This window comes from Dermacentor silvarum, chromosome 6, assembly GCF_013339745.2.
Source record: "Dermacentor silvarum isolate Dsil-2018 chromosome 6, BIME_Dsil_1.4, whole genome shotgun sequence".
In the NCBI taxonomy this organism is placed as follows: Eukaryota; Metazoa; Arthropoda; class Arachnida; order Ixodida; family Ixodidae; genus Dermacentor; species Dermacentor silvarum.
Genome location: NC_051159.1, coordinates 41,778,276 through 41,805,382, shown reverse-complemented (window position 1 = coordinate 41,805,382; position 27,107 = coordinate 41,778,276). Strand labels below are relative to the sequence as shown.

The window sequence follows — 27,107 nt, the reverse complement described above, 5'->3', positions numbered from 1 at the left end:
AAGTTTATTTTGTTAAATTAATCGACAAAAACAACGTACGCATAAATATACAGAAGGAGGTCCGAGAGCATAGGCCGTAGGGGACCTTCTGTCCTTGGTTACAAACAAGTGCGGTGGCTAAAGTAAAAAACAGCATTATAACAGTAGTAAACGTAATTTAATTAGAACAGGAAAATAAACGTAATAGTTCTTCCCAGTTAACGTCTAATAGGTGTAACTGAATTCTCTGAGCGTGAAACACGCCCGCGAATACACGCAAAGTGTCTCAAAGGGCCAGACGAGCGGAAATTGTGTCTATTGGCGGGCTTCTTTTACGCACGCTCGAAAAAACACTTTTATGTAGCACGTATTGAGTAACAGAAAGCTGTATCGGGAGTTTTTCGTGTTGCTGCAGAATTTTTTCATTAACACTATTAATCGAATTATAATTATTTAGAAGTATATTAATCAAGATTAATTATGTAATTAGGAGGAATGCAAAAAACAATCTGAGTATCTCCAAGCGACGGCAAACAACATTTTCTTCGTTCTATCCAGCTATGCAACAATTGCATATTTTTTAAGTTCTGCCCAAGTTAAGTGAAACATATTTCACAGTAATAAAAATTGTTTAAGTCATGGTCTTCATTGTAAGATATTCGCGGAAAATGCCGTAGCCGTCAGCAAATCGATGAATAGACGATGAATTCATGCATCGCAGGAAAACTAACAAAACTGAAAGAAATAGATGGCTGAGTACCAAGGATTGAAGAACGCCAGAATTAACCCTTTCAGCCCTGATTTTTTTTAACGTTCAGAAAATTTTTTCTTCGTTTTGTATTGATATACTACGGCCTAAAAAGCACAAAAATATTTAGTTTATTCGGAATACCACATCAGCATAAAATATGGCATCATGTCCTATATGTAGGACACCAGGGCTTAGTGGTTCTAAAGAGCAATATGAAGTATTTCGACGTTGCATATTATTCTCGGCTGTATCACACATTTAAATGTATAAAAACTTGCATGATGGTCATTTGACAGTGGTTCTTTTGCATCAGAGGCATCACAAATGTTCTTCGTGCTGGTTATACACGGCTCATCATTGCACTTCAATGGCCTCTATCTTTGATAGTCGCTTTGTCGGATGTGTTTTCGTCATAGATAGTCAATTCCTCTACTGTACAGAAAGTACTGCTCCCCAAGCCTGCAAAAGAAAACTATATCCCGCTTTTCATCGTCATCGTCTGCTACCTCCAACACGCAGATGTCCTTCATCATTAACCTTGAAAGGCCTCCATCTACTTGATAGTCGCTTTATCGGATGTATTTTCGTCATAGGTGACCAAATCTTCGTCTATTGTGCAGAAATTACTGCTCCCCAAGCCTGCAAAAGAAAACTATATCCCGCTTTTCATCGTCATCGTCTGCTACCTCCAACACGCAGATGTCCTTCATCATTAACCTTGAAAGGCCTCCATCTACTTAATAGTCGCTTTATCGGATGTATTTTTGTCATAGGTGACCAAATCTTCGTCTATTGTGCAGAAATTACTGCTCCCCAAGCCTGCAAAAGCAAACTGTGTGTAGCGCCCACCGACGCCACAACGAGGCGACGCTAAGGTAGGCGCTATCGGCCGGCGCCTTGGTGCCGGCTGCAAAAGACGAAAATAAAGTTGGGCGGCGCGTGCTCGATGCGTAAGCATGGCACGCGATAGTCTGTTCTAAAAGCGTGCTGCACTGGTCCTCTTGTTCTGGCACTCCGCTGCGACCCCTCGGTTCCGGACATGTGTATCCTGGTTTTCATCGTCTTCTACCCTCAACACGCCCACTTCCTTCATTATTGCACTTGAATGGCCTCCATTTACTTGATAGACACCTTGTCAGATGTATTTTCGCCATACATGGCAAATTCTTCGTCTACTGTGCAGAAATTGCTGCTCCCCTAGCCTGCAAAGGCAAACTGTATATCCTGCTTTTCATCGTCATCGTCTTCTACCTCCAACACGCACATGCACTACTTCCTATAGTGCAGCAAACATATTTGGGTCCTTGATACACATACTTATTACAATAGGAGTCCCCTTTCCACTGAATGGAGAAGTTCAGGCTCACTTACCGCCTTCGGAATAATAACACAAGGAATCGGAAGCTGTTACAAGCAACAGCGTCCTCACTCTACATTCAACTTATTCAGGGCCCTTGACAACCATTGAGCCCTGGTGTTCTATATTTAGGACACGCAGATCATGGCGTGCTGCGTGCTATGCGCAAATAAGAGGCAAAGGTTCCCGATATAAATACACTCCTAACCATATCAGAAACAACACACAAAATTATGATCGCTAAGGACACAATAGGTATTGAGTAAAATATTATCAAAAGACGTGGAAACTGCTGCAGTCATGTTTCTTGCCTTCCGACATTTTGATTTCACCTCTAGGGCTTTCTGAAAAAGACAAGGATGAAGAAACTGTCGCCTATGCTGGCGGAGGGGAATGGAGAATAGCTCAAATTCTTTGTTGAGTTTGCTAACCATTTGCGTAAGGATAAAGAACAATTTCTTTTCGTGTCCTTTTTGTAGGACGCCAGGGCCTAAAGGGTAAAAAACTTAGTTGTGGCGTATCTTGGTCACGGTTACGCCATAACTAAGTTTAACTTTGGCGTCCTTTAATCCTTGGTACTCAGCCCTCTATTTCTTTCAGTTTTGTTAGTTGACTCTGATTGTTTAACTCTGACTGATCTCTAAGTTGGACCTAACCAGGGCGTAGCCAGGGGGGGGGGGGGGTTACGACAGGGTCTTTTCTGGGCTGACGCAGCGAATAGTTCTCAGTTCGTATAATTAAACACTATTGCGTTTTGAGACATCGTCATGCAGACGGTAGTGACGATTTTGCACGACAAAGCTGCACTCTAGTGGCTAGAGTATGCTATAGGCATTCCAATTCGCGCTGTAAAGGACTCCTTCATGGTGTAAATTCAAAGTAGTAGTGAACGGAAGGGTTTCGCGAACACTACGCGCCTCGTCATAACGTCATAATGATTGTCCGTAGCTTCCATTGCGGTAGGTGTCTGCCACTTGTACACGCTCCATTGCGGTATGTGTGACCTTTGCTTTCAGGTGATTGCTATACATACATGAAGCGCAGTCGTGTTAACAGCCATGTAGAATGCTTTTCCTGGGTGGCACTTCGTAGAAAGGTGAAAATAGTAGAAAATTTCTTCGTAAAAGATGTGTGCCTAACTCTTGCGTTTACGCATTACTGCAGTACCAACATTTGAGTAGACCAACTCAACCGAGCAATTAGGAGCTTGATGAAAGCTTCGCAGGCAGTATCCCATTCTAATACACTGATTCCAAATAGGAATATTGCTGTTCCGTGTAAAACGAAATGTCTGCCATAACTAAGTACTCAAGGAATGTTAAGTTTAAAGCGAAGTGTCGGACAATTTAAATTTTGCATACAGAATTTGCAGACATTGTTTTTACGCAATATTTATGAACAGACACGGCGCACCTCTGCTTTGCAAAAGCAGTAACCCCTGCAACTCTATAGCTTCGATATCCAAGAAGCAGATTTACACGATTCACGCAGTTTCGAAAAAGAGAGCTCACTTTAGGCGTGACGGCGTAAAGCAGCCAAAACATCCTTCAGGAAGTACGGCTGGCGCACCCCATACACCGAGCATGCACGAAGCGAGCGAGCGAGCGCGGCAGACGAGCGAGGAAGAGCGAGTGGCGTCATGGCCGTGACGTCATTCGGGAGAGGGTGCCACTCCAACTTCTCGCCACTAATAAACTTGGGCCAACATGCGCGCACAGGAGCCCTCGTGTCCAAGCCGTTCCAGAAATGGAAGCACGCGCTTGAAATGTTCTACGCACACGAAAATAGTAAATATCACCGCGGCGGTCAGCTGGTAGCTGATATTCTCCAAGCATTTTTAGAAAGCGCGCCCAATGTGATCGATCAGCTGTACCAGAGCAGGTAAAGTAAAATAAGAGAAAACAGAAGAATGATGACGCCCTGTTAGTGAGACAGCTCTTTTTTTTTTTGCGGGCGACAAGGTCTGGCTCTCCGTGGACATGCGAAAAGTGGTCCTATGGATTTAAGCAAAGCTCCTTTGAAAATACCGATATTTCAGAGCACTTCTTTGCATGGAGCTGATTGTGGAGACACAGATCTGAAAAACCATTTGGAAAGATGCCCCAGTAGTGCCTCGTATTTAAGCGCAGATGTACAATACCGAATTATAGAAATTTGTGGTGAACTTATCAAAGAAAATCTAGTTGCAAAAGTAAATGCTGCAGGCTGCTTGTCCGTATTTGCTGAAGAAACGACGGATATTGCTGGAATAGAGCAGATTACCGTTTGTGCAAGGTGCCTAAACAAGGATGCCAACGACATCGAAGAAGTGTATTTAGGTTTGTGCCAATTAATACAGGAACAAAGTAACAGCTGGCCCTCTTCGATGCCATTACAAAATTACTGCTAAACATTGGAATTAACATGCCTCATCTTCGAGGCCAAGGTTATGATGGTGCCAGTTTGATGGTTCGTAAAACGATTGGTGTGCAAGCTGCCATTCGCGAGAAATCTACAGCCGCACTATACAGACACTGCGCCAGCCACTTCCTCAACCTAGTTCTCTGTGCGGCCTGCTCCATCACAGATATCCGAAGCTGTTTTAGAACGCTGAAGACAACGCCGAACGTTTTCCGCAAATCTTCTAACCGCTCACAGGTTTTACGAGAAATGAAAAGTTTGATGTTTCCCGAGTCCACAAGGCAGCCACGTTTGGAATTACGTGAAACGCGCTGGGTGGAAAAGCATGACGCCGTTATTTCATTTGTGAATCTGTTTGAACCAGTGATCACGGCACTAGAGAAGATAAAGTTAAACGGCAGTGGAAAAAGTTCAGTTCAGACAAATAGTCTACCGTTGGCACTTTTGTTACCAGCATTGCTTGTGAGCCTACATATAGCGGAGTATGTGTTAGCCGTGACACTGCCTCTCTCAAAGAAGCTGCAGACCAGGAACGTCGGCATCAGCGTTGCCATTGATGACCTAGATGTGGCACAGCAGGCGATCGAAAATGACCGGCAGAATGCGACTATTTCATTCTCGAAAATCTTTGCACAAGTACAGGAATTGGCAAGAAAACTGTTTGTAGAAATCACCAGCCGACGAACAAGTGCCTGACAGCAGGATCGTGGGAGCATCGCATCAGATAATGCTGAGGAATATCTCCAAGCGACGGCAAACAACAATACCTTGGTTACGTCCAGCTGTGCAGCGTTTGCATATTTTTTCAAGTTTGGCCCAAGTGAAACACCCTGTATACACAGTAATGAAAATTGTGTAATTCATGGTCTTCGTTGTAAGATATTCGGGGAAGATGCCGTAGTCGTCTGCGAATAGATAAATAGACGATGAATTCATGCATCGCAGAACAACTAACAAAACTGGAAGAAATAGAGGGCTGAGTACAGGGGACAATTTCAAAGGACTTTTCTGTAATTGCACCATCCGCAATACCACCGATGTAAGATGTTGGAGAGAAAGGAGCAGAAAATCTCTTGGCCGTTTTTGCGCAGGGCGTGGATGCGAGGGCTGATTTGGGAGAGCTGGGACTATTGTGGACAAAGTGGACGAACAAAGCAGCAAGCCAGCTGGACAGCACAGTGACCACTGCGAGCACAGAGAGAATATTTTCAAACATTATATTACTAAAAAGAGTACTTGCGCTCTACAATGTCTCAGGGCCGCATGGTTGGGCTGGTGCTTCTATACGCCCCCAGAGACGTCGACATGAATGTGTCCGAAATCATTGACCGCTTCGCTAAATTTACCCGCCAAGTGAAGCTTGTCCTTTAGATAGTGAAGCAACAAAAAATGTCGCAGTTTCGCCCGAAAGGCGAAGCATCGATTGCGATAGCAAATTAGTAGAGAGCTATTCGGGGTAGGCATAGCAGTTTTATCGGCTGCATAAACTTAATTAACTTAACTAACTGAATTAACAATCGTGGTGTCAGCGCGCACAAGCAAACATGAATAGATCACACTGAATGACCGCAGCCAACGACTGTCAAAACGCTGGCAGCAAGCGCAGGTTCGCGCGGTCCATCGCTTCAACGGAAACTGAGCGGCGAATGCACAACGCATAGAAACGTCAGAGCCGTGTCAGAGCCGTGTGGAGAAAAGAAACGGTGCGGACGACCGGCATCCCCGGTCGTCCGCACCGAGGATGCCGGCAAAGGAGAAGTTGTTGGCGGAGGAGAAGCTGCCCCCCCCCCTCCCCCCCTCTTTCCGCTTTGTTGCTTTCACGTGGGAGATTGAGTGGCAAGATACGCCTCTGGTGCCGCAGCACAGGGCCGCCCCGCCTCCCTCCCATACCCTCACGGTCTTTTGCGCGACGGTCACGTTTGCTTTCCGCCGAGCGTTCGCTCTCCGTGATAGCGCGCGGGGGGGGGGGGGGGTGCCCTCCGTGATAGCGCGCGTCCCCCGCGCGCTTTCGCTCGCGCATACGGCGCGCGGCGGCGATTTTATCCCCCTTGGAATCTATACGAAACTTCACGGCGACGACGACGGTGACGCCGACGGCAGAAATCCGCTTGAAGTGTCCATATAATTGCTATCGCAATAAACTCAATGTAAGTAATAACCTGTGTTCCTTCAGGTCCATAAACGCATAATTATGAAAACGTATGACTGTTCATTACCTTTTAGAACCGCAGAAATTGTTTGCTGTTTATTGTAACAGCATCGGGATCAAAATTATCATGCGAATACGAAAATTATGATGACATCAATAACCAATTTTGACCGACCTTGCTCTAACAAAACCCGGCCCATGCAGCGTTTCCCAACAAACACACTCGACTATTGGGCTGTTCAACTTGGCGCATTATCTGTGGCTTTCGCTTGTTCTTTTCTTTCCTTTTTAGCTACCTGCTTTTCTTTTTTGAACTGATGCAATACCTTTTTTTAAATTTTGGGTGCCGAATAATTGTTGCCGCAGTGCAAGCAGTTAAAATACACATTTTCGTTTTGATTTCTGCATCTTCATCTATTATTCTACCAGCACGAGTGCTGAAAAATTAATGGCGCTGGGAGTCCACAACACGCTGGACGAAATAGCCGAGGCACAGAGAACAGCGCAACTCGAACGTCTCTCTGAAACGAGAACCGGAAGACAGATACTGCGGGACCTTGGCCTCGAGCCGAGGAAAGGCAAGCAGCAGAACAACGTACCTATACCGGATATCATCAATAGAAAGCTCAGGGTCTGCCCGATCCCGAAGAACGTGAACCCCGAGCACAACAAGGAGCGGAGGTTGACGAGGGCCAGGGCTCTCGTGGACCTCCACGCCAGAGAAGGCGCCGTCTACGTGGACGCGGCGGAGTATCGAAGGAGCGGCGACGCACACGCGGCGGTGGTCGTCGGAGCATCGACGGGTGCAACGACGACCGCAGCGAGCGCCCGGACTCTAGAAGCGCACCGTGCGGAGGAGGTGGCCATCGCCTTGGCCGTCTCCGACGCCGGATGCACTGCACTGCTGTGTGACTCTAGAATGGCAGTGAAGAACTATGCCAGGGGTAGGGTATGTAGTAAGGCCGCGCGCATACTGCTCAAGGTCGAAGACATCGGGCGCAAAAGTGCTGCAGTGAGCACGTGGTATCCGGCCCACATGGGCGGTGACGTGTCGGAACGCGGGAACGCGAGCAACAACGAGACGGCCAACGCGGCCGCGCGAGGACTAACCAAACACGCGGCTGCAAGCACGGCCGACTCGGAGTGTTGGTCACGGTACAGTGCCAATGACAAAATTACCACCTTCAACTAACTTGATAGTGAAACGGTAGAGACTGAACAGACAGACTATGCCGCCACCTCACCCGGGGTTTACCCGGAAGGAGGCAGTGTTATACAGACAATTATACAGACCCGGTGCTAGCTAAGCACGTGTGTCCGAGTGTGTACACGAGTGACGTGTGTAGATTGTGTGCGAAGGAGAGAGCTACCGCGGCTCACATCCTTTGAGACTGTGGCGTAAATCCGAAAGAAGCCAGTGAGAAGACGACGATCCCGCCGCAGCTAGAGGCTGCAACGAGGATCTACGATCAAGAGACACAACTCAAGGCCGTCCAGCAGGTCTCGGCAGCTCTAGAAAGGCAGCGACCGAGCTAAACCGAGGAAAAGGGGGGCGGCACCCCCAGGCGGCCCTCTCGGACCCGCGGAAGTAGCGAGGGAGCAAGACCTCGAGGAGCATAACGCACGAGACTCACGTAGTGGCCGCGTCGCGATGAAAGCTCGTCCTTCCTGCGTGGAGGGAGCCTAATCGATTCTGCAGGCATTCTCAATGAAGTTGTTTTCTCTCTCTCTTTCATGGTGCTGTCGCGACCGCAGCTTGGCCGAAGCACATATCACGATTTCTGCGATCATACTTTCTATGCGTAATGTTTACTATCTGTGATTGTGAAACATGTTTATTTGTCTTATTTGACGCATTATATACAATGACGTTTACCTATATAGATACGTAGATTTATTGCAGACTTATATTTAAATACCTTGTTGCGAGGTTTTGTGTCTACAAGAAGCGAACTTTGTTTCCAGCGACATTTTTTTTTGGCCCTTTATCAAGCTGCGCATCTTCGCATTTCTATTGTATAATATGCAGAACTGCTTTTTTTTATATGTACTCTATGTTACGACTATAATTTCGGTGCAGTTACTCACAATACACGACCGGTAACATCTGCTCCTGTACAATACACTGGAAAGAAGGACAGCGTCATTGAAAGTATTCCCTGGCCATTGAATATTTACAAAAATATAAACAAGGTTCTTGAATGACAAAGATTCATCAAAATATGTGTCCTTAACTTGTTCATTTCATTAGCTTTACGTATTCTATATAGCTGCGTGCACTAGTTTGCTGGTTTCGAACTGATACAGTTCTGAAGTTCGCGTGATATTTTCTTTACTTATTAGACAAAAAACATGGAAGCATTGATATCAATTCTTCGACACTTTTTGGGACATACGAATATATTTTATGAATAAATAAGTGTTTTACTTGTCCTAACAGTGCGTGGTGTTCAATAATTTGTTTGCGGGATCTAATTAATACACAATGGCAATGGCAACGCACTTATTATTAATGTATTTGATCCCTCGACCGATACTATAAGGAGGAGGCCGCGCTGCAACATGAGCCCCCCGAACAAAATTTCTGACTACGTCACTGGACCTAACTTATGAGAACGTTGAAGGGCCTCAGTTGAGAAGTCATAGTGGCTTAGAGAAGTCTACATAAATGATATCAGTCGACACAAAGAATTCAAATTTATTTGAAGGTTAGTGACAAACTTGAAAAGCTGAGTTTTGCAAGCAGACCACGCCCATAAGCGTGTTGGCACATGTAGAAGGAAAAAAATACTGAGGTATTGGAAAAGAAGGGAATAAATAATATACTCGAAAGCCGGGTAGGCACTGTAATATTAGCGAAACGGGACGATAATTAGTTGAATTGCCGCAATCCCCTTATTTAAATACCTAGTCATCGGGCATGGTGCGTTCAGAAAGAGATGCAGCATCAAGTATAGCATGCAGCGCGTAGCTGGAAATAACACTTGTAGATTTTAGTACCTATGCAAGGGTGTTGGCTGAGCTGGCAGCACTCGAAGTGCTGAGTTGACGAATAAAACTCGTCTTCAGCTTTTTTAGTGACGGGTGGAATCCGGAAACACTTTTACCCAAATAAGAAACGCATATTGTAGAGCTGTCGTGGTGGAAAAAGGATAAGGACGAGTCTGTTTCAGCACTTTGTTGGAGAGATTAATTTTGAGAACAAGATAAAGAACGCGTTGAGTGTCGCCTTTACTTACAGGAAATCAAGATAGATAATGTATAGGCGTTGCGTGATTACCCCAGACATTTCGCAACGATGTTAAACGCGCATAGAATGAAACTCAAGCCGAATGGGTGCGACGGACACTATATTCGCGGCACACCTAAACGGTGTCGTCGAAGAAGCCGTCGACGTCGCGCCAACGGTGGTCGACCAGCTCTTTCCACAACTCGGCAGCGCGTTCCTCCGTGCGCCTCTCGAGGTCCGGCAAGCACTCCAGGATCTCGTAGCGCAGCAGCGACGCCAGCACCGAGAAGTGGTCGCCGTCGTGCAACGCCACGTACGAGCGCCGGAGCTCGTGCTGCAGATAGCGCGCGCGCCAATCGTTGAAGCCGTCGCAGGCGTCACGGAAGTCGTCCTCCATCTGAGAGATGAGGTGGCATCGAGCCTCGGTCATGTCACGACGCAGTTGCTTGCGCTCGGATTCGGCCGCCTCAGCCTTGAGGCAGTTCCGGCAGTCAGCCACGAACTGCGCGTACCTGCGTGTGGCGGGTGTACACGTGGCACACTGGTTCGCTGTACACGGACAACGCCAACAGACATTACAGCTCTAAGTGACGTATGGCTTGAGTCACTGAGTTCGAAGCCGAAAAATGGTTAACGGGGCTAGGAGAGACGCCGTAGTTGAAGGGCGTCGGACTAACGTTAGCAATCTGTGGTTCTGACATCATCCTCATCGTTATCACATTTTTAACTCCAGGGCAGGACGAAGGCATCTACTAGCGAACTCCAATTACCCCTATTTGGCGCCAGCTGACTCCATTTTAAGTCTACGATATTCGAAATTTCATCATACTATCTGATTTTCTGCCGTTTTCAACTGCACTTACCTTCTCTCGTAGCCCATTCTATAGTTCATTAGACCGTCCGCCCTAAGGATTACCTGGCCTACCCAGCTCCATTTGTTGCTCTTAATGCGAACTAGGAGATCGGCTACACTCCTATTGCATCTTTATTCTACACAGCTGTCTTCCTACATCTTAACATTACGCCTAACATATTTTGTTCCATTGCTCGTATACCGCGGACCTTAAGCTCTTCGCAAGCTACCTTCTTAACCTGCAAGCTTAAGCCTCATGTGTTAGTGTAGGTAGAATGCAATGATTGTACACTTTTCTGTTCAAAGGTAACCGTAAGCTGGTGGTCACGACTTTGTTACGCCAGTATTATGTGCTCCAACCCTTTCTTTCTCGGTACATTTCTTTCTCATCATGAGGTTGCCCTGTACGTAACTGGCCTAGATAAACATACTCTTGTACAGCTTCTAGAAGCTGACGGTCAATGATGAATTCTCTTTCTTTTGCTAAGCTATTCAGCATTACATTTTATTGCGATAGCAATTATATGGACACTCCAAAGCGGATTTCTGCCGTCGCCGTCGCCGTGAGGTTCCGTATGACGTCAACGGCGATGAAATCGTCGCCGCGCTCCGGACACTGTATGCGCAAGTGAAAGGGCGCGAGGGACGCGTGCTTTCACAGGGAACGAACGCACGTCGAAGAGCAAACGCGCGTCCTGCGCCGTGCTGCCTGAAGGGCTGCAGAATTAAGCGTCTCTTTTCTCCTTTCCAATATATAGAGAGCAAACGCGACTTTTTCCGTCGCGAAAAAGGCTGTGGGGGGACTGGAGGGAGAGAGAGAGGGGAGGCGACGTTTAGCTGCGGCACCAAATGCGTATTTATATATAGACGCCGCGCGAGTTCAGTGCGAACGCGGGCAAAACGCCGACGGCGTCGACAACAGTTCTGCGCGTTGCTGGTGCTGCTGCATTTTGCTACCAAAGCCGCTCACCTTACTTCGTACGACATCGCTGTGTTACTATCGCATTCATTGCTTCGCCCTTAGGGCGAAACTGTGACAATTTTTATTGCGATAGCAATCATATGGACACTCAAAAGCAGATTTCTGCCGTCGGCGTCGCCGTCGCCGTCGCCGTGAGGTTCCGTATGACGTCATTTGGAGAAGAAATCGTCGCCGCGCGCCGAATGCTGTATGTGCGAGTGAAAGGGCGCGAGGGGCGCGTCTTTCACGGGGAGTGAACGCACGGCGGAGAACAAACGCGCGTTCTGCGCCGTGCTCGCTTAAGGGCTGCAGAAGTAGGCGTCTCTGTTCTTCTTTACAATCACCATGTATGTAGAGCAAACGCGCCTTCTTCCGACTGCGAGAGGCCGTGGGGGAGGGGGAGGGAAGGGAGGCGACGTTTAGCTGCGGCACGCAGTGCCTATTTATATCAGAGGCTCCGGCAACAGTCACCAACGCCGCACGCATTTTGAGCGAACGCGGGCAAAACGCCGATGGCGTCGACAACAGTTCTGCGTGTTGCCGATGCTGCTGCATGTCCAAGTTTATACAGCTGATAAAGCTAATATCATTACTCCGTATAGCTCTCTACAAGTTTGCTATCGCAATTGATGCTTCGCCTTTCAGGTGAAACTGCGACAACTTTTTTTTTCAGCATATTAATCACCAACAGTGCTCCTAAATTTTGTAAGAGTGCAATATTAACTGTATCTTTTATTGCGATAGCAATTATATGGACACTTCAACCGGATTTCTGCCGTCGGCGTCGCCGTCGCCGTGAGGTTCTCTATAGATAAAATCTTCGCCGCGCGCCGTATGCCCGAGCGGAAGCGTGCGGGGACGCGCGCTATCACGGAGAGCGAACGCACTCATCTCCCACGCGCAAGCAAGGAAGCACGAAGCCAGCGCTGGAGGGAGCGGGGGGGGGGGGGAGGGGAGGGGGGCACTTCTACTCTGCCAACAACCGCGCTCGTCGCTCGTCCGCACCGTCTCTTATCTCCACACGGCTCTGACCTTTATGCGCCGTGCATTCACCGCTCAGTTTCCGTTGAAGCGATAGACCGCACGTACCTTCGCCCGCTGCGGCGTATGCTTGCTGCCAGCGTTTTGACAGTCTTTGTCTGCAGTCATTCAGTGTGATCTATTCGTGTTTGTTTGTGCGCGCTCACACCACGCTTGTTCATTCAGTTAGTAATAGTCGGGCCACATTTTCCAACGCACGCTACACAAGCATTGCTGCCTGCCCGGATCGGCAGTGCAGCGCTACAGGTGTGTCCCTTCGCACGCGCTTCCCACGGGAAGCGCTTCTCATCAACACCACCGTTTCACACGCGCCTTCTCGTGGTCATCGAGTCTCTCTTCGTGTCGGTCTACTTACGGCGCAGCACACCTGCTTACTTAATCAGCTCATGTTTACTACAATTCATATTGCTACCAAAGCCGCTCACCTTACTTCGTATGACATGGCTGTGTTGCTATCGCATTCTATGCTTCGCCCTTAGGGCGAAACTGTGACATTTTTTATGAAGTCGACTGCTATTCCATCTTCTCATTTCCCTTTTATTTCGCACCTTGCTAAGCCTTCTCATCTTATCGCTAGTACACATAAAACTTTTGATTTGCTTTTGTCACTTTTCCCAGTCAAGGTTACGTGGCTGCTCTGGGAACTGTATAGTTGTAAATACAATTCGTCTGCTGCCTTTATTGCAAGTTCGAAATTGCTGATGACATTCCCGTATTTATCTGTCGCTGCATGCATCCTGTTTTTTCTTATGTCATGTCTCCACGCCAATTTCATGCAGTTCCCATTTATTGTAACTTTATGCTTCCGACGTCGTATTTTCGCATATTACTAACTTTTTTCTTGTTTATGAGGCTCACTGTACAGCTAATTGGATCTCGTACCTGGACCTTGTTTATATTATTACGGCGCAGCCAAGAGTGGTGTGAAAGACTGCAGAAAAGGAATTGACGTGTCGAAGTGGGGTGGACCTTGGTAGTCACCCCTTTTGATGTATCGTCGCTTTGCGTGTAAATAGCTTGCAAATATATATTTACAATGATGTCTTTATTTCAGGAACGTAGCAAATTGGTGAGAGGTGCAGGGTACACGGACGAAACAGGGCTCAAAACGGGGCTACCAACATCAACGTCTACAACCCCGACGGTTGTCCTGGCTCCACCACGGGATCCAGGTGCATTCTGTGGCACCGATCACCTAGACTTTGTCCACTGGATCACCACATACGAGTATGTTGGGCGCATGAGTGGCCACAGCAAATGTGATCGGGCGATTATGTTGGATAGCTTGGTGTCCTACTCACAAGTCACGGCAAAAATTACCGAAGGTACAAGTCACCATGAAAGACAAAATAACCGATGACGATAAATTAAAAAAAAAACCGTTTACATTAGAATAACTCGCAAGAAAAATCCGATGATATTCCAATATTCTTTTGCTGACAATATCCTCTCCGAAGTTGCACAATACAAATATCTAGGATTATGAATTACTAACGACCTTGACTGGACTAAGCACATTGATCAGGTGATAAGCAATGCTAACCGTAAACCTTTTTTTCTTAGGCGAGCACTAAAACTCTCCACACCCAGAGTCCGCCTTCAAGCTAACAAATCGGTTGTCCTTCCAATATTAGATTAGGCGGCGATAATTTCGGATCCATTTACTAAAACGAACATTAATAAAAATTAAAAACATACAAAAGAAAACAGTTCGTTTTGTTTACAACAACTATGGATGCATATCAGTAACTGATCTGTTAAATAGGGCTGGTTTGACATCTGTATCCGAAAGAAATCGCGTTTCCCGACTTAAGTTTTTATACCAAATAATCAAAGGTCATTTCAAGATTAATATTGAGGGACTAATATCCTTTTCCTCAGGTTACACAACAAGACAACGTCATAATCTTACAATCACCCCTTTTCGTCAGCGTAATAACTGCTTTAAATATTCATTTTTTCCAAGAACAGTAACGGAATGGAATCGGCTTACTAACGATCAAGTACTACAGAACTCTCTGACCTCATTCACCAGCAGCCTCAGTGTCCATTAACATTTATCTTCTGATGTATTCATTCCCTGCTGCCCATATAGTTGCTAATTTCTTAATATCAACTTTATGCACCTTACATTTTGTAATATATTCACTCAATATTTACGTGTTCCTGAATAATAAAGATATGCCATGAACCTTGCTGTACTCCTATGTTGCACTGCCATCATTGAACTTTTGTTTGTCTTCAATGCTGATCCATTTTTTTTAATCATTTGCGGTCTTTGTTGTCTCTGGCTTTCTTTGTAAATATTTGATCCGTGCTTGTATCTGTACGCCTACCCTGCGAAAATCCCTTCCTGGGATTGCAGTATCAATAAGTAAATCAATAAATAAATCTAAGCAGAAGCTGAGGGACTTGTTTGGCCGTCCCGCCGCGTGGAAGAGCGTCGATAGGAAAGGACTAGGGACCCGCGTCCAAATGCCTACTCAATCATGCGCGCACAAGCAAACATGAACAAATCTCACTCGATGACCGCGGAAACTAGCTGTCAAAACACTGGAGTGAGGAATCGCTGCAGCAGCAGCGAGCGAAAAAAAAAATGTCACAGTTTCGCCTTAAGGGCGAAGCAATGAATGCGATAGCAACACAGCCATGTCATACGAAGTAAGGTGAGCGGTTTTGGTAGCAATATGAATTGTAGTAAACATGAGCTGATTAAGTAAGCAGGTGTGCTGCGCCGTAAGTCGACCGACACGAAGAGAGACTCGATGACCACGAGAAGGCGCGTGTGAAACGGTGGTGTTGATGAGAAGCGCTTCCCGTGGGCAGCGCGTGCGAAGGGATACACCTGTAGCGCTGCACTGCCGATCCGGGCAGCATTGCATGTGTAGCGTGCGTTGGAAAATGTGGCCCGACTATTACTAAGTGAATGAACAAGCGTGGTGTGAGCGCGCACAAACAAACACGAATAGATCACACTGAATGACTGCAGACAACGACTGTCAAAACGCTGGCAGCAAGCATACGCCGCAGCGGGCGAAGGTACGTGCGGTCTATCGCTTCAACGGAAACTGAGCGGCGAATGCACGGCGCATAAAGGTCAGAGCCGTGTGGAGATAAGAGACGGTGCGGACGAGCGACGAGCGCGGTTGTTGGCAGAGTAAAAGTGCCCCTCCCCCCCGCTCCCACCGGCGCTGGCTTCGTGCTTCCTTGCTTGCGCGTGGGAGATGAGTGCGTTCGCTCTCCGTGATAGCGCGCGTCCCCGCACGCTTCCGCTTGGGCATACGGCGCGCGGCGAAGATTTTATCTATAGGGAACCTCACGGCGACGGCGACGGCGACGCCGACGGCAGAAATCCGGTTGAAGTGTCCATATAATTGCTATCGCAATAATAACCTTTGTGCTACCTCGCGCTTCAAGGCGCACTAAACGGTGAAAACACAGCCCACGGAGACCTCTTGCCCCGTCGCAAACCGCTTTCAAGATAGATCCCACTCGGCCGCGACATACGCAGCAGTCGCCGAAATAGAACGCCGCCCTCCCCCCCTACCTTCCTTCTCCTCCGGTGGCTTGCGCGCATGAAGGACAGCGGGGAGGCAGCGCCAAGACGGCGCTGCCTCCCCGCTGTCCTTCATGCGCGCGCGAGACTGAACCGCCACTGTCGGTTCACCCTCGCAAACTTTCCTCAAATTTCCTCAAAAACATTGCAAAGCTAGCTTCACTCGAGAGGGTTTGTGTGTTCAACACTGCCAGGCTGAATTTTCAGTGGCGGTCTTTCTGAATCCAGAGCAACTTTGCACCCTCTGCTATGTCGCAGGTCGGAGCACCGCCTCGGTCAGGTGCCCCGTAGCAGCAGGGGTCTGAGGGACATATGTTAATTGCAGGATTCATGACGCCCGTGTACATGCAAGGCGAACTCCTGTTCCGGCGAGGGAGTCACCTGAAGCTCACTGGGCCTTCCTAATTTGGTTGCACGCGGACTTGTGCAAAGGTAGGTGCTCCTGGCCGCGTTCTTTTCTTTTTTCTCAATATCAGGCTTTCCTCCAAGTTTGAAAAGCTTTTGGCATGGACGAGATTTCGAGCTCGGGACCTTGAGCCTAGAATACCGATGCTTTAACCGATGCTCCACGCCATCATGTCCCATAGTTCTCTAACCCGCGTCTAATGTTGCGAGCGCAAGATATTTCGCATTCTACCTTCATCGAAATACAGCGGCCACAGTTCGGAATCGAAGGCACGACATTGTGCTCTGCAGTAGAAAGAATGCTGTAGGCATGTGGGCACCACTGCAGTAACATTAATGCTAAGGCACATTGTGAAAAAAAAATTCTCTTGACGCTTCCAAGGGGAGCGCTTTTTCAAGCCAACAATAGGTGGTTTCAGACAAGACGCTCCAGGCAAGAACTGATACAACAAAAACATGCTTGCCTTGGTTGTATCAGCCAAGTGTTGAAAATGACTTTATTATTATTGTAGAATGCGGGTGAGGCAAGTTTACAAATAAAAGGAGCATAGAGATTTAACAACCGCTACGGGCAAGTTATTACCCAAAAGGTACCCATCAGAAAGACCAAAATGGAAAGGGTTGGTTGAGAACGGTAAGGAAATAGATCGTCCGGCGTAACATGTAAGTATAGGTCACGCAATTTTTATATCACAGCAAGTTGACAACCGTGAAGACCCCGATACAAGAGAACTTACTCTAAATATTCATTAGTCATTGGGATTGTATGTTAAATTCTATGTCTGCTCATTTATGACTATACCTGAGACTGCATTCAATGCTAAAAAATATTATGCTAGAACCGTTCGTAAGAGAATATTTCAGCCCATCCTGGTAATGGACTTATATCGAAGGCGGCCAGCCAATGACAGTGGTTTCGAAAAAAAAAAAGACGGTGAATTTCGCCCTCGATTCGGTGATGTTTTATGCTGGCGTGAGATTGACTTTCTCTTGGCTCCACGATATTGTAATTCATTATGACGTTATTCTGTTTATTGTTTATTATATGACCTATTGGTATATTCCCTGTTTTTAATTTATTAATATTAGTTTATTGAAACATTGGTTGATGTGGTTCAACGTACTGAAGCAACTCGACAGCAGCGAGAGGCGTTACAATGGAACACACGGGATAAATTTGAATCCCTGGGGTACGGCAAAATGAAAATAAACCTCGGTAATCAGCCGTGTTTGCATTTCGTCTCCACTGACATGCGATTGGCGCGATCTCAAACGATAGTGTGACTTTGTAACCAGCAGCTATTGGTTTTCTTCGATCACTGGCGTAGTGAAATTGGCGCGTGGATTCCTCTCATGCTCACCTGCAGTTCATGTCCCGGCAGATCTGCTCGCAGGTCTCCCCCCAGTGCGCCTCGATGCGCTTGTAGACTGCACAGAGTTCGTCCCCGACGATGTAATGCCGAACGTCGCCGCGAGGATCAAGACTTTCGTCCTCCAAGTCCTCAAGAGTGTCCAGGATGGGGTCCACCGCCGATCGCAAGTCCCCAGTTAGCTGCGTGTGACAATGAAGGCTCACGAACGACCACTGACCGGTGTCCTTGATGAAAAATTCCCCCAGAGAATGCTACATGCACTTCACCTCTGTGTGTATAAATATCGAAAGGTACGAAGTTCGAAAAACTTATCGAAGAAATACGCAGCAAGCACTGCAATCGAAAACGATGGGCGAAACCCATGCAGGAAGATGGCAGTACGCCATGGAAAGCAGACGGGCACAGTTGACACGAACCAGTGCGCCCAGCGGGAGAGCGGAGAAGCCACTGCGCATGTACCCAACGCTGGAGCCGCCAGCGTGTTTACGGAGCGGTCAGCTCGCTCCCCTGGTTTCTCGATCGCGGTCATCCACGTCAAATCGTCGCCAAACAGCCTCTTTGCTAGAACCTCTCACAGAATACAGAGGTGCTCTGAAGCGAGCGTACTGATCTTTTCACAGTAACTCCAACCTTGTTAGACAGCAGCGCTTTGCGCTGCTGTCTAAAGTCCCTGGAACCTGGAAAGTACCGCAACCCTTTTCTCTTCGCCGCCGCGCCGCCGATTGGTCAGTTGCCGCCAGATGGTCCACGCGGCGCCGGAGCGGACAAGCAGACAAAGGCATCGCTCGCACACGCTGCGCGTATGAGCCATCGACGAGGTCATATTTTGCATTTGGTGTAATTTGGGGCATATGTAACTTTCGTAGACTTAATAATAAAACCGAAAGGAAACGACGCCCTGGTGCTGCGCTTTCGGGTGCAGCAACCACCGGGAGCCCGGGAAAGCACTTTAAGCATACCAATTAAGCGGAAAGAGCGAGAGCAAGCGCTGTGCTATCTGGCTGCACCGAATATTGGGCGACAATTTCACTCCCACTAGGTGAGCTTGACGATATCGCAAAGCTGAAAATTTGCTGTATCGTCGAACTGCGCAAATACCATAATGTTATCGAAAAGCTTGTTGACGTGACGCGCTTGCTTTGTACCCAGCGGTTTGCCTTGCGCAAACAAAGCGAGGAGATGCTCTGAAATATGCAGAACCGAGCAAAAGGCCACTCGAAGAGCGTCGGAATGCAGGCGACTTTGTAAAAAATAACATATAGTAGTGAGAAAACCACTGCAATAAATATTTATCGACCTGGTAATGTCGAATATTAAAATTATAATGTGGTTTATTGACAACTCATAGACGCAACCATCTCAGTCGAGCGTCAGACACCGAGAGCGCGAGCCCATCTTCGTCGGCGGGCCGATGATGATAGTGCGTCCATAGGGCGCGCCAGTCTTCTTCGCTACAACTGCCCCCTGGAGAAGAAGAAGCCATTCTGGCGACTCAAGTAGAGGAGAGGACAAGGGGGTCGTAATAGGGTTTAAGTCTCTGGACGTGCACTGTCTCGCGTCCACGACGCCTCAAGTCAGTAGATGGCGTTAGCGGCTCGACGACGTAGTTGACTGGCGTCGTCTGTTATACGACGCTGTAGGAACTATGGTATTGAGCGAGGAGTTTAGAGGATAGACCAGGGGTGTTTGAAGGTATCCATATCCAGACTAGTGAGTCCGGCTGGTGGGTACACGCAGGACGGTCATCATCGCGACGGAATTTTTGAAGACTCCGGTCTTCTGCCGTGAACGAACGGGCCAGCTGACGGCATTCCTCGGCTTATTTGGAGGCTTCAGAGAGAGGTGTGCGCTCTGATGGGTCAGGCTGGTAGGGGAGAATGGTGTCGAGCGTACAGGTAGGTTCACGGCCATATACGAGAAAGAATGGCGAAAATCCCGTTGTGGCCAGTGAAGCGGTGTTGCAGGCGTACGTAACATATGGCAAAACGAGGTCCCAGTTGGTATGATCCGATGCCATGTACATGGATAGCATGTCGCCCAAAGTACGATTGAACCGCTCTGTTATGCCGTTCGTTTGCGGATAATAAGCTGTAGTGGTGCGATGGACGGTATGGCACGCGGTCATTAGGGCGTTAAGAAATTCGGAAAGAGACGCACGCCCTCTGTCACTCAGAAATTCCCGCGGTGCCCCATGACGCAGTATGAAGGGATGCAGGAGGAAGGTTGCAATGTCGCGGGCTGTCGCTGTTTACAATGCCGCAGTTTCTGCATAGCGGGTGAGGTGGTCGACAGCGACAATAATCCAGCGATTTCCAGCTGATGTGCAGGGAAGAGGGCCGTAGAGATCGATGCCGACGCAGTGGAATGGTCGGGGCGGACAAGGAATGGGCTGCAAAGTACCAGAAGGACGAGGAGGAGGAAGCTTGCGTCGTTGGCATGCTGTGCACGAACGAATGTATTTTCTCACAAAATTATACAAAATTATACATGCCACGCCAATAAAAGCGGGAGCGAAGCTTGGCGTAAGTCTTCAAGAGGCCGGCATGGGTGCACTGCAGGTCTAAATGGAGAGCGGAGCAGACATCTGTGCGCAGATCGCGGGGAACGACTAACAACCATTTGCGACCGTCGGAAGCGTAATTTCGACGATAGAGAACACCATCCCGCCACTCGGAATGAGAAGCTTGGCGGCGGATAGTGCGTCAAGGGCGTGTTGTTGAAGTGTTAGAAATGCAATCTATAAGGGCCGCAATACAGGGATCATTGCATTGCTAGACAGCCATGTTGACGTGCACAGGCGGCGAAAACGCCAATTCGATTACTGAAATGCAAGTCATGTCAATTGGTGTAGGCGACCGAGAGAGGGCATCCGTGTCGGTGTGTTTACGGCCAGACCGGTAAATGACGCGTATGTCGAAGTCTTGTAACCGCAGAGCTCATCGCGCAAGGTGGCCAGACAGATCTTTTAAAGTCGATAACCAACATAGAGCATGGTGATCTGTAACGACGTCGCAGGGGCGGTCGTACAGGTAGGGTCGGAATTTTCGAAGGGCCCCGATGATAGCCAGGCACTCCTTTTCGGTGACGGAGTGGTTGGATTCCGCTTTTGTTAGTATTCGGCTGGCGTAGGCTACTACATATTCATCATGCCCACTTTTTCGCTGTGCAAGCACGGCACCAAGTCCTACGCCGCTGGCGTCTGTGTGGACTTCTGTGGGGGCCGTGGGGTCGAAATGGCGCAGTACGGGAGGCGAAGTGAGCAAACGCCGCATAGTTTCAAAAGCATTGTCGTAAGCTGTGGCCCAAGTAGAAAGTCGTGTGTCGCCGCGACGCAGCTGAGTCAACGGAGCAATGATAGAAGCGAAATTCCGGATAAAACGACAAAAGTAGGAGCAGAGCCCTATAAAGCTCCGAAGTTCTTTCAGGGACGTGGGTATCGGGAATTCGGCGATGGCGCGAAGTTTGGAAGGATCAGGTAGTATGCCATCATTCGATACGACGTGTCCGAGTATAGCAAGCTGCTTGGCTCCAAAGCGACATTTCTTCAAGTTGAGTTGGAGGCCTGCCCCGGTGATGCACTGCAGGACTTGTTCGAGACGGTACAGATGTGTGAGAAAATCTGGACAAAAGACGACGACATCAAGGTAACATAGGCATGTCTTCCATTTTAGCCCACGAAACAGATTGTCCATCATTCGTTCGAATGTGGCAGATGCATTGAAAAGCCCAAGCGGCATAACGTTAAATTCATATAGGCCATCTGGGGTCACGAAGGCTGTCTTCGGGCGATCGGCAGGATTCATAGGCACTTGCCAATAGCCTGAGCATAAATTGAGCGAAGAAAAATACTCCGCGCCTTGCAATGAATCCAGAGCATCGTCGATGCGTGTTAAAGGGTAGACGTCTTTGCGAGTTATCTTATTAAGACAGCGGTAGTCAACGCAAGATCAAATTGAGCCATCTTTTTTCTTAACCAGGACTACAGGCGACGCCCAGGGACTATTAGAAGGTTGAACCACTCCACGCTCAAGCATTTTGCTTACTTGCTTTTCAATAACATGGCGCTCCACGGGTGACACACGATAAGGGTCCGGCGCAGTGGTGAGTGGGTGCCGGTGTTGATCTCATGACGTACAGTCGATGTGCGGCCTTGTAGGGCGTGTTGACAGTCGAACGTAGATTGGTATTTTCGTAGAATGCTGAGAAACTGCGAACGCTGCGTAGGGCCCAAGAGGGCATCTACTGAACTATGGAAGACGTGTTGCGAAGGCTGGGAACAAGGCAAGCTATAACTCAACGAGTTCACATCTGAACAGGTGTTGTCAAGATGCGCGTCAAAGATGGTTACTGAGTCGGCAGACTGAAGACGTCCAAGGCACTCGCCACGACGTAAGACGAGGGGCGTAGCCTTAGCGTTGTAAACGAGCAGGGGCGTGCAGCCACCGCTGACAGTTAGGACAACGAAGGGAAGGGAACATCATCGGTGAACAAAAATGTCCGATGGGACAAAGAGGGCAAGAGTGTCAGTGGCGAAAGTAGAGCTGGCATTCGCAATCACCGTAGAGTGCGGAGGGATCGTAGTGTCTACTGTAACGACCAGTTTGTGGCCAAGGTCGTCAAGGTCATGTGAACGGGTATCAGGAAGAGGAGAAAATTAAACTTCGGCCCGAGAACAATCAATGATGGCCTGATCATCGGAAAGGAAGTCCCACCCCAAGATGACATCGTATGAACAGGATAAGAGGACGAAGAACTCGACTGTATACGTGTATCCTTGAATGACGATGCGGGCGGTACATGCGGCAACAGGGGCAATGTACTGGGAACTTGCAGTCCGGAGTGACAGCGCAGATAAGGGCGTCAGTACTTTTCGAAGCATGCGGCAAAGTTCTTCCGTAACTACTGAAACGGCGGCGCCTGTGTCAACTAATGCCAGTGTGACGACTCCTTCTACAGATACTTCGATTACGTTCGTCGGAAGAGAGCGATGCCTTGTGTGGTTCGACTGGAACGCAGTTCTTGCCTCCTGAACTGCGGTAGCTAGTTTTCCTTCTCCGATGGGACTGGACACCGCCGCATGGGGGAAAGTGAGCGGCGACGAGGGGATGGCGAGCGACGATCACGGGCAGAAGGAATTACGTTGTGTGTAGACGGCAAGTGCGAATCATTTGGTGGCGAGAAGGACGAAGCTGGCCAAACGTAGGAGGAGACAGGTTGGTCATGACCTTGAAGCCATAAGCGACGGCGACAGTGCCGTGGCACGTGACCAGGGATACCACAGAAGAAGCACACGGGGCGATTGTCGGGTGTACGCCAGGGTCCCGTGCTAGCTGGTGATCTGGTGGTGTATACTGGAGGGATTGGACGTGGCGGTGCAGCAAACGGCGGTGCTGAAAAAGTCGATGGAAGTGGCCGTGCTGCAACCTCGGCGTAGCTGAGAGGTACAGGCAATGGTGGCGCTGCACGAGGGAACTGTATAGCTTCGGACACTTGTTCCTGGAGCATTTGACGCAACGGAGGGTCCAAGGACGGCGTGGGCCCGGGGACGGCGGTGAGCAGGGATAGCTGGCAGGCGACTTCAGAGCGTATGAATTCCTTGATTTCGCCGAGCAGATAGTCGTCGTTAGTCACAGCGGCTAAACTTGAAATGGAAGTATCGGGGATAGAAGAACGTCGAGTGAGCAGACGTTGCCTCCAGAGTTCGGCTCAGCTCTGACAAAGTTCAGCGACTTCGACCACGTTCCGCGGGCTTTTCGAGAGGAGCATTTGGAATGCGTCGTCTTCGATGCCCTTAATTACGTGACCAATCTTGTCAGACTCAGTCATCGATAGATCGACGCGCTTGCCAAGGTCCACAACATCTTCTATGTAGTTGAAGTTTTCACCGGGTTGCTGGGAACGGCTGCGCAAGCGCTCTTCGGCACGGAGCATCCGCACCGCAGGGCTACCGAACACTTGCGTAATGCGCGCTTTGAAATCTGACCAGTTGCTGAGGTCGGATTCGTGGTTGTGGTACTACACGCTAGCGACACCCGTGAGATAGAAGTTCGCGTAGCTGAGCTTCGCAGCATCGTCCCATTGATTGTGGGCACTCACCCGCTCGTATAACGAGAGACAATCTTCTACGTCGTATTCGTCGGAGCCGCCGAAGATGGGAGGATCGCGTTGCCGCACTGAACCAGGACAAATCAATGTTGGCGATGCCGGAGGTGTTTGGCTGGCATCGTCAGGCATGAAAGCCGGCAGTAGCCGATTGCGTAGTTCCAGGGTTGGGAAAGTAGAACCCAGCAAAGCTCCACTAAATATGTAATGCGGTTTATTGACAACTCAGAAACGAAACCGTCTCAGTCGAGCGTCAGACACCGAGAGCGCGAGCCCATCTTCGTCAGCAGGCCGATGATGAAAGTGCGTCCATAGGGCGCGCCAGTATTCTTCGTTACAACATATACATTTTCTCGTGTGTTGCTATTTATTACTGCTTAAAACAACGGGAACGCGAGCTAGTCAACTCTGTTTTAGCATATATTACCTTCTACTGCAGTCAGGCACCATTTACCTTCGTCGAAGTCGATCTGTATCAATCGTTTCGAGTGCGGTAAATCCATAGCCACGTTCAAAACCATTACATCCACGCTTATAAACGATGCGTGGCAATGCTTTATACCTAGTGAGCCTGAAAATTCCTCTGTGACACACGAGCATCGGGTTCGTTTTGCATTTAGAGCGGGGGGCGTGCAGTTGAACGCTTCAATTTCCGAGTACATGTAATTTATATCGTGTCTAGCTAAGCAAAATACGGTTTTGCTTGTGCATTTCACAGGGCCCATTGCGACAAGCATAGTGCCGGTCTTCACTCTAGCAAGCCTAGAAAATTCGAGGAAGAGCTGCTCGCGTTTTTTGCAGCGCGTCAAAGAGCTTCGAGTTAGCTACGAGGGTAAAACAGTCAATGTAAACAAACCCGACATTCACGTAGGCCAGCGACGTATAAAATGCTTAAAGCACTAGTAATGTTGCTTAATTATGGAATTAAGCAATTTAGCATATGCCTTGGATAGTTTCCGAACGAGCACAAAACTTGTCGGAAAGGAGAACGAATGAAAGGCCGGCCGGCCGCTCGAGCGCCCGTCTTTTCGCTGGTGTCGCTGCATGCAATTTCTCGCCTGTAAAAATCTCCTGATCGTACTTATCTGTACTGCTTCGCACGCATAGAAGATGCACCATCTCATTTTCTATGGTAAGGACGATGAAATCTGTCGATTAACGATAATATAAACCACTCAAAGCGAAGCTACATAGCTTAGCTGCTGCCGCTCGAGAGACGCGTTGGACCAAATCTGGCAACAACAGCGCAGCGTTACCTGCGCGCGCTCCGGCGGTAGCGGTACTTTCCAGGTTCCAGTGACTTTACTGCTCTCTAGGGAGCCTACATGCAAGCTTTGTTTTAGGGTGGTGACAGCCTTTTTAAGGGTACTTGCCGCTGCCAGCTAAATTAGGGGGTTAAACTTTCCGAGAAATTTTAAGATGTCGGAATCAAAATGGTGAAAGACCAGCCGACAGACCATGTTTCCGCAACCTTTGGTGACGTGAAACTAATTAGCTTTTTTCAATAAACTTTGGCCTCAGCAGCCAGAGACATACAGCGTGTCTGAGCGCAGTACACGGCACGTCTACGTTATAGTTAAACAGGCTAGTAAGCACAACCTTTATTACAGCACACTTCGAAAGGCACTCTTTATATTGTAGCATAATCCCCCGGCGGCACGTCATACCATCCGCAAACAAATGGCCTCACGGAGCGTCTCAATCGCACTCTCACAGACATGCTAGCGTAATATGTCTCTTCAGACCACACTGAAGCAAACGTGACTACCGTGCGTCACGTTTGCTTATAATTCCTCGCGCCACGACAACACCACCTAGACTAGGAGACCGCCGTCGCTCTTTCTCCTCGTTGTTTCGTCTCTTTTTTTCTCTCTAGTTCTAGGTGGTGTTGGCCACGACACATACGGTTATTCCCCATTTTTCCTTCTGTTTGGCCGAGAACCAGCACTGCCCCTCGACACAAGATTCCCTGTTCACGCGGCACTGAGCAGTGAATATGCACTTGACGCCATCACCCGCGCTGCCCAACTCAAAGGAAATAGCCCGTGACCGCTTTCTGCACTCCCAAGAGAGACAAAGGCGGTTCCACGACCGGCGACACCGAGACGTGCACTTCCCGCCTGGTTCTTTGGTGCTTCTATGGTATCCGTCGCGTCAGGTCGGCCTGTCTGAAAAACTGCTGTCCCGCTGCACAAGCCCATACCAAGTGCTTCGTGCCGCGATTCCTGTCAGCTACGAGATCGCCCTGACGCCCCATCTGCTTCCCAGTCCAGTGATATCGTGCAAGTTACACAACTGAAGCAATATTACTCTCCCGGTGATGACATTTAGACGCTCACAGACGTCGCTTCTGCCGTCGGGGAATTATGCTACACGCGTGTTGTATTTGGTTGTTTGAACGAGGCGCGCGGGCGCCATCACTCGACAAAAGAGGAGGAAGAATGAACCGGGCTCGCGCTGTGAATCCAACCGGTCAGCGCTGCCACCGTCGTTGTAAATATAATCTGTAAATAGTTGCTCGTCTAATTCATTCGTCGTTCGCGTAACAATATATTACGTACAAGTGGAAGGCAACGAGAATTGCTGAATGCAGTTCACATTCTTGGTGTGAGATAATACAACCACGAGCACGCCACCGTGCCTTATAACTGGTTGGTTTATACGTGTTGCACGACATGCAATTGAAAAAAAAAGTATGATGCGTTAAAATTAAAGGATAAGGACTCGAGTATATTAAAGTTGTATGTAGGTTTTGGTTTGCGCATTCGTATAAAACTAAATTAGAGAAATTTAATCTATCGCGGGTCAAAATGGGTACATCAGAGCATGACAAAAAAAAAAAAAAAAAAAAAAAAAGCAGGAATGCGCTGCGATTTCTAGCGAGATTTGGAATCAAAATGACTACTCACTAAATTTAGTGGTAAATAGCGGTCAAAAAGTTGGTGTTGTCA

General features: G+C 48.4%; 1 protein-coding gene across 1 annotated transcript in view; it reads right to left on the bottom strand.

Moving 5' to 3' along the window:
- Positions 1-10,001: 10,001 nt before the first annotated feature.
- Positions 10,002-27,107, bottom strand: part of LOC119456629 (uncharacterized) — a 31,596-nt gene continuing 14,490 nt past the window's right edge. Inside the window, exons 6-7 of the mRNA XM_037718454.2 lie at positions 18,043-18,233; positions 10,002-10,377 (exon numbers count right to left, since the gene is read on the bottom strand). Of these exons, the coding sequence (XP_037574382.1) occupies positions 10,002-10,377; positions 18,043-18,233 (567 nt within the window). The remainder of the gene's footprint in view (positions 10,378-18,042; positions 18,234-27,107) is intronic.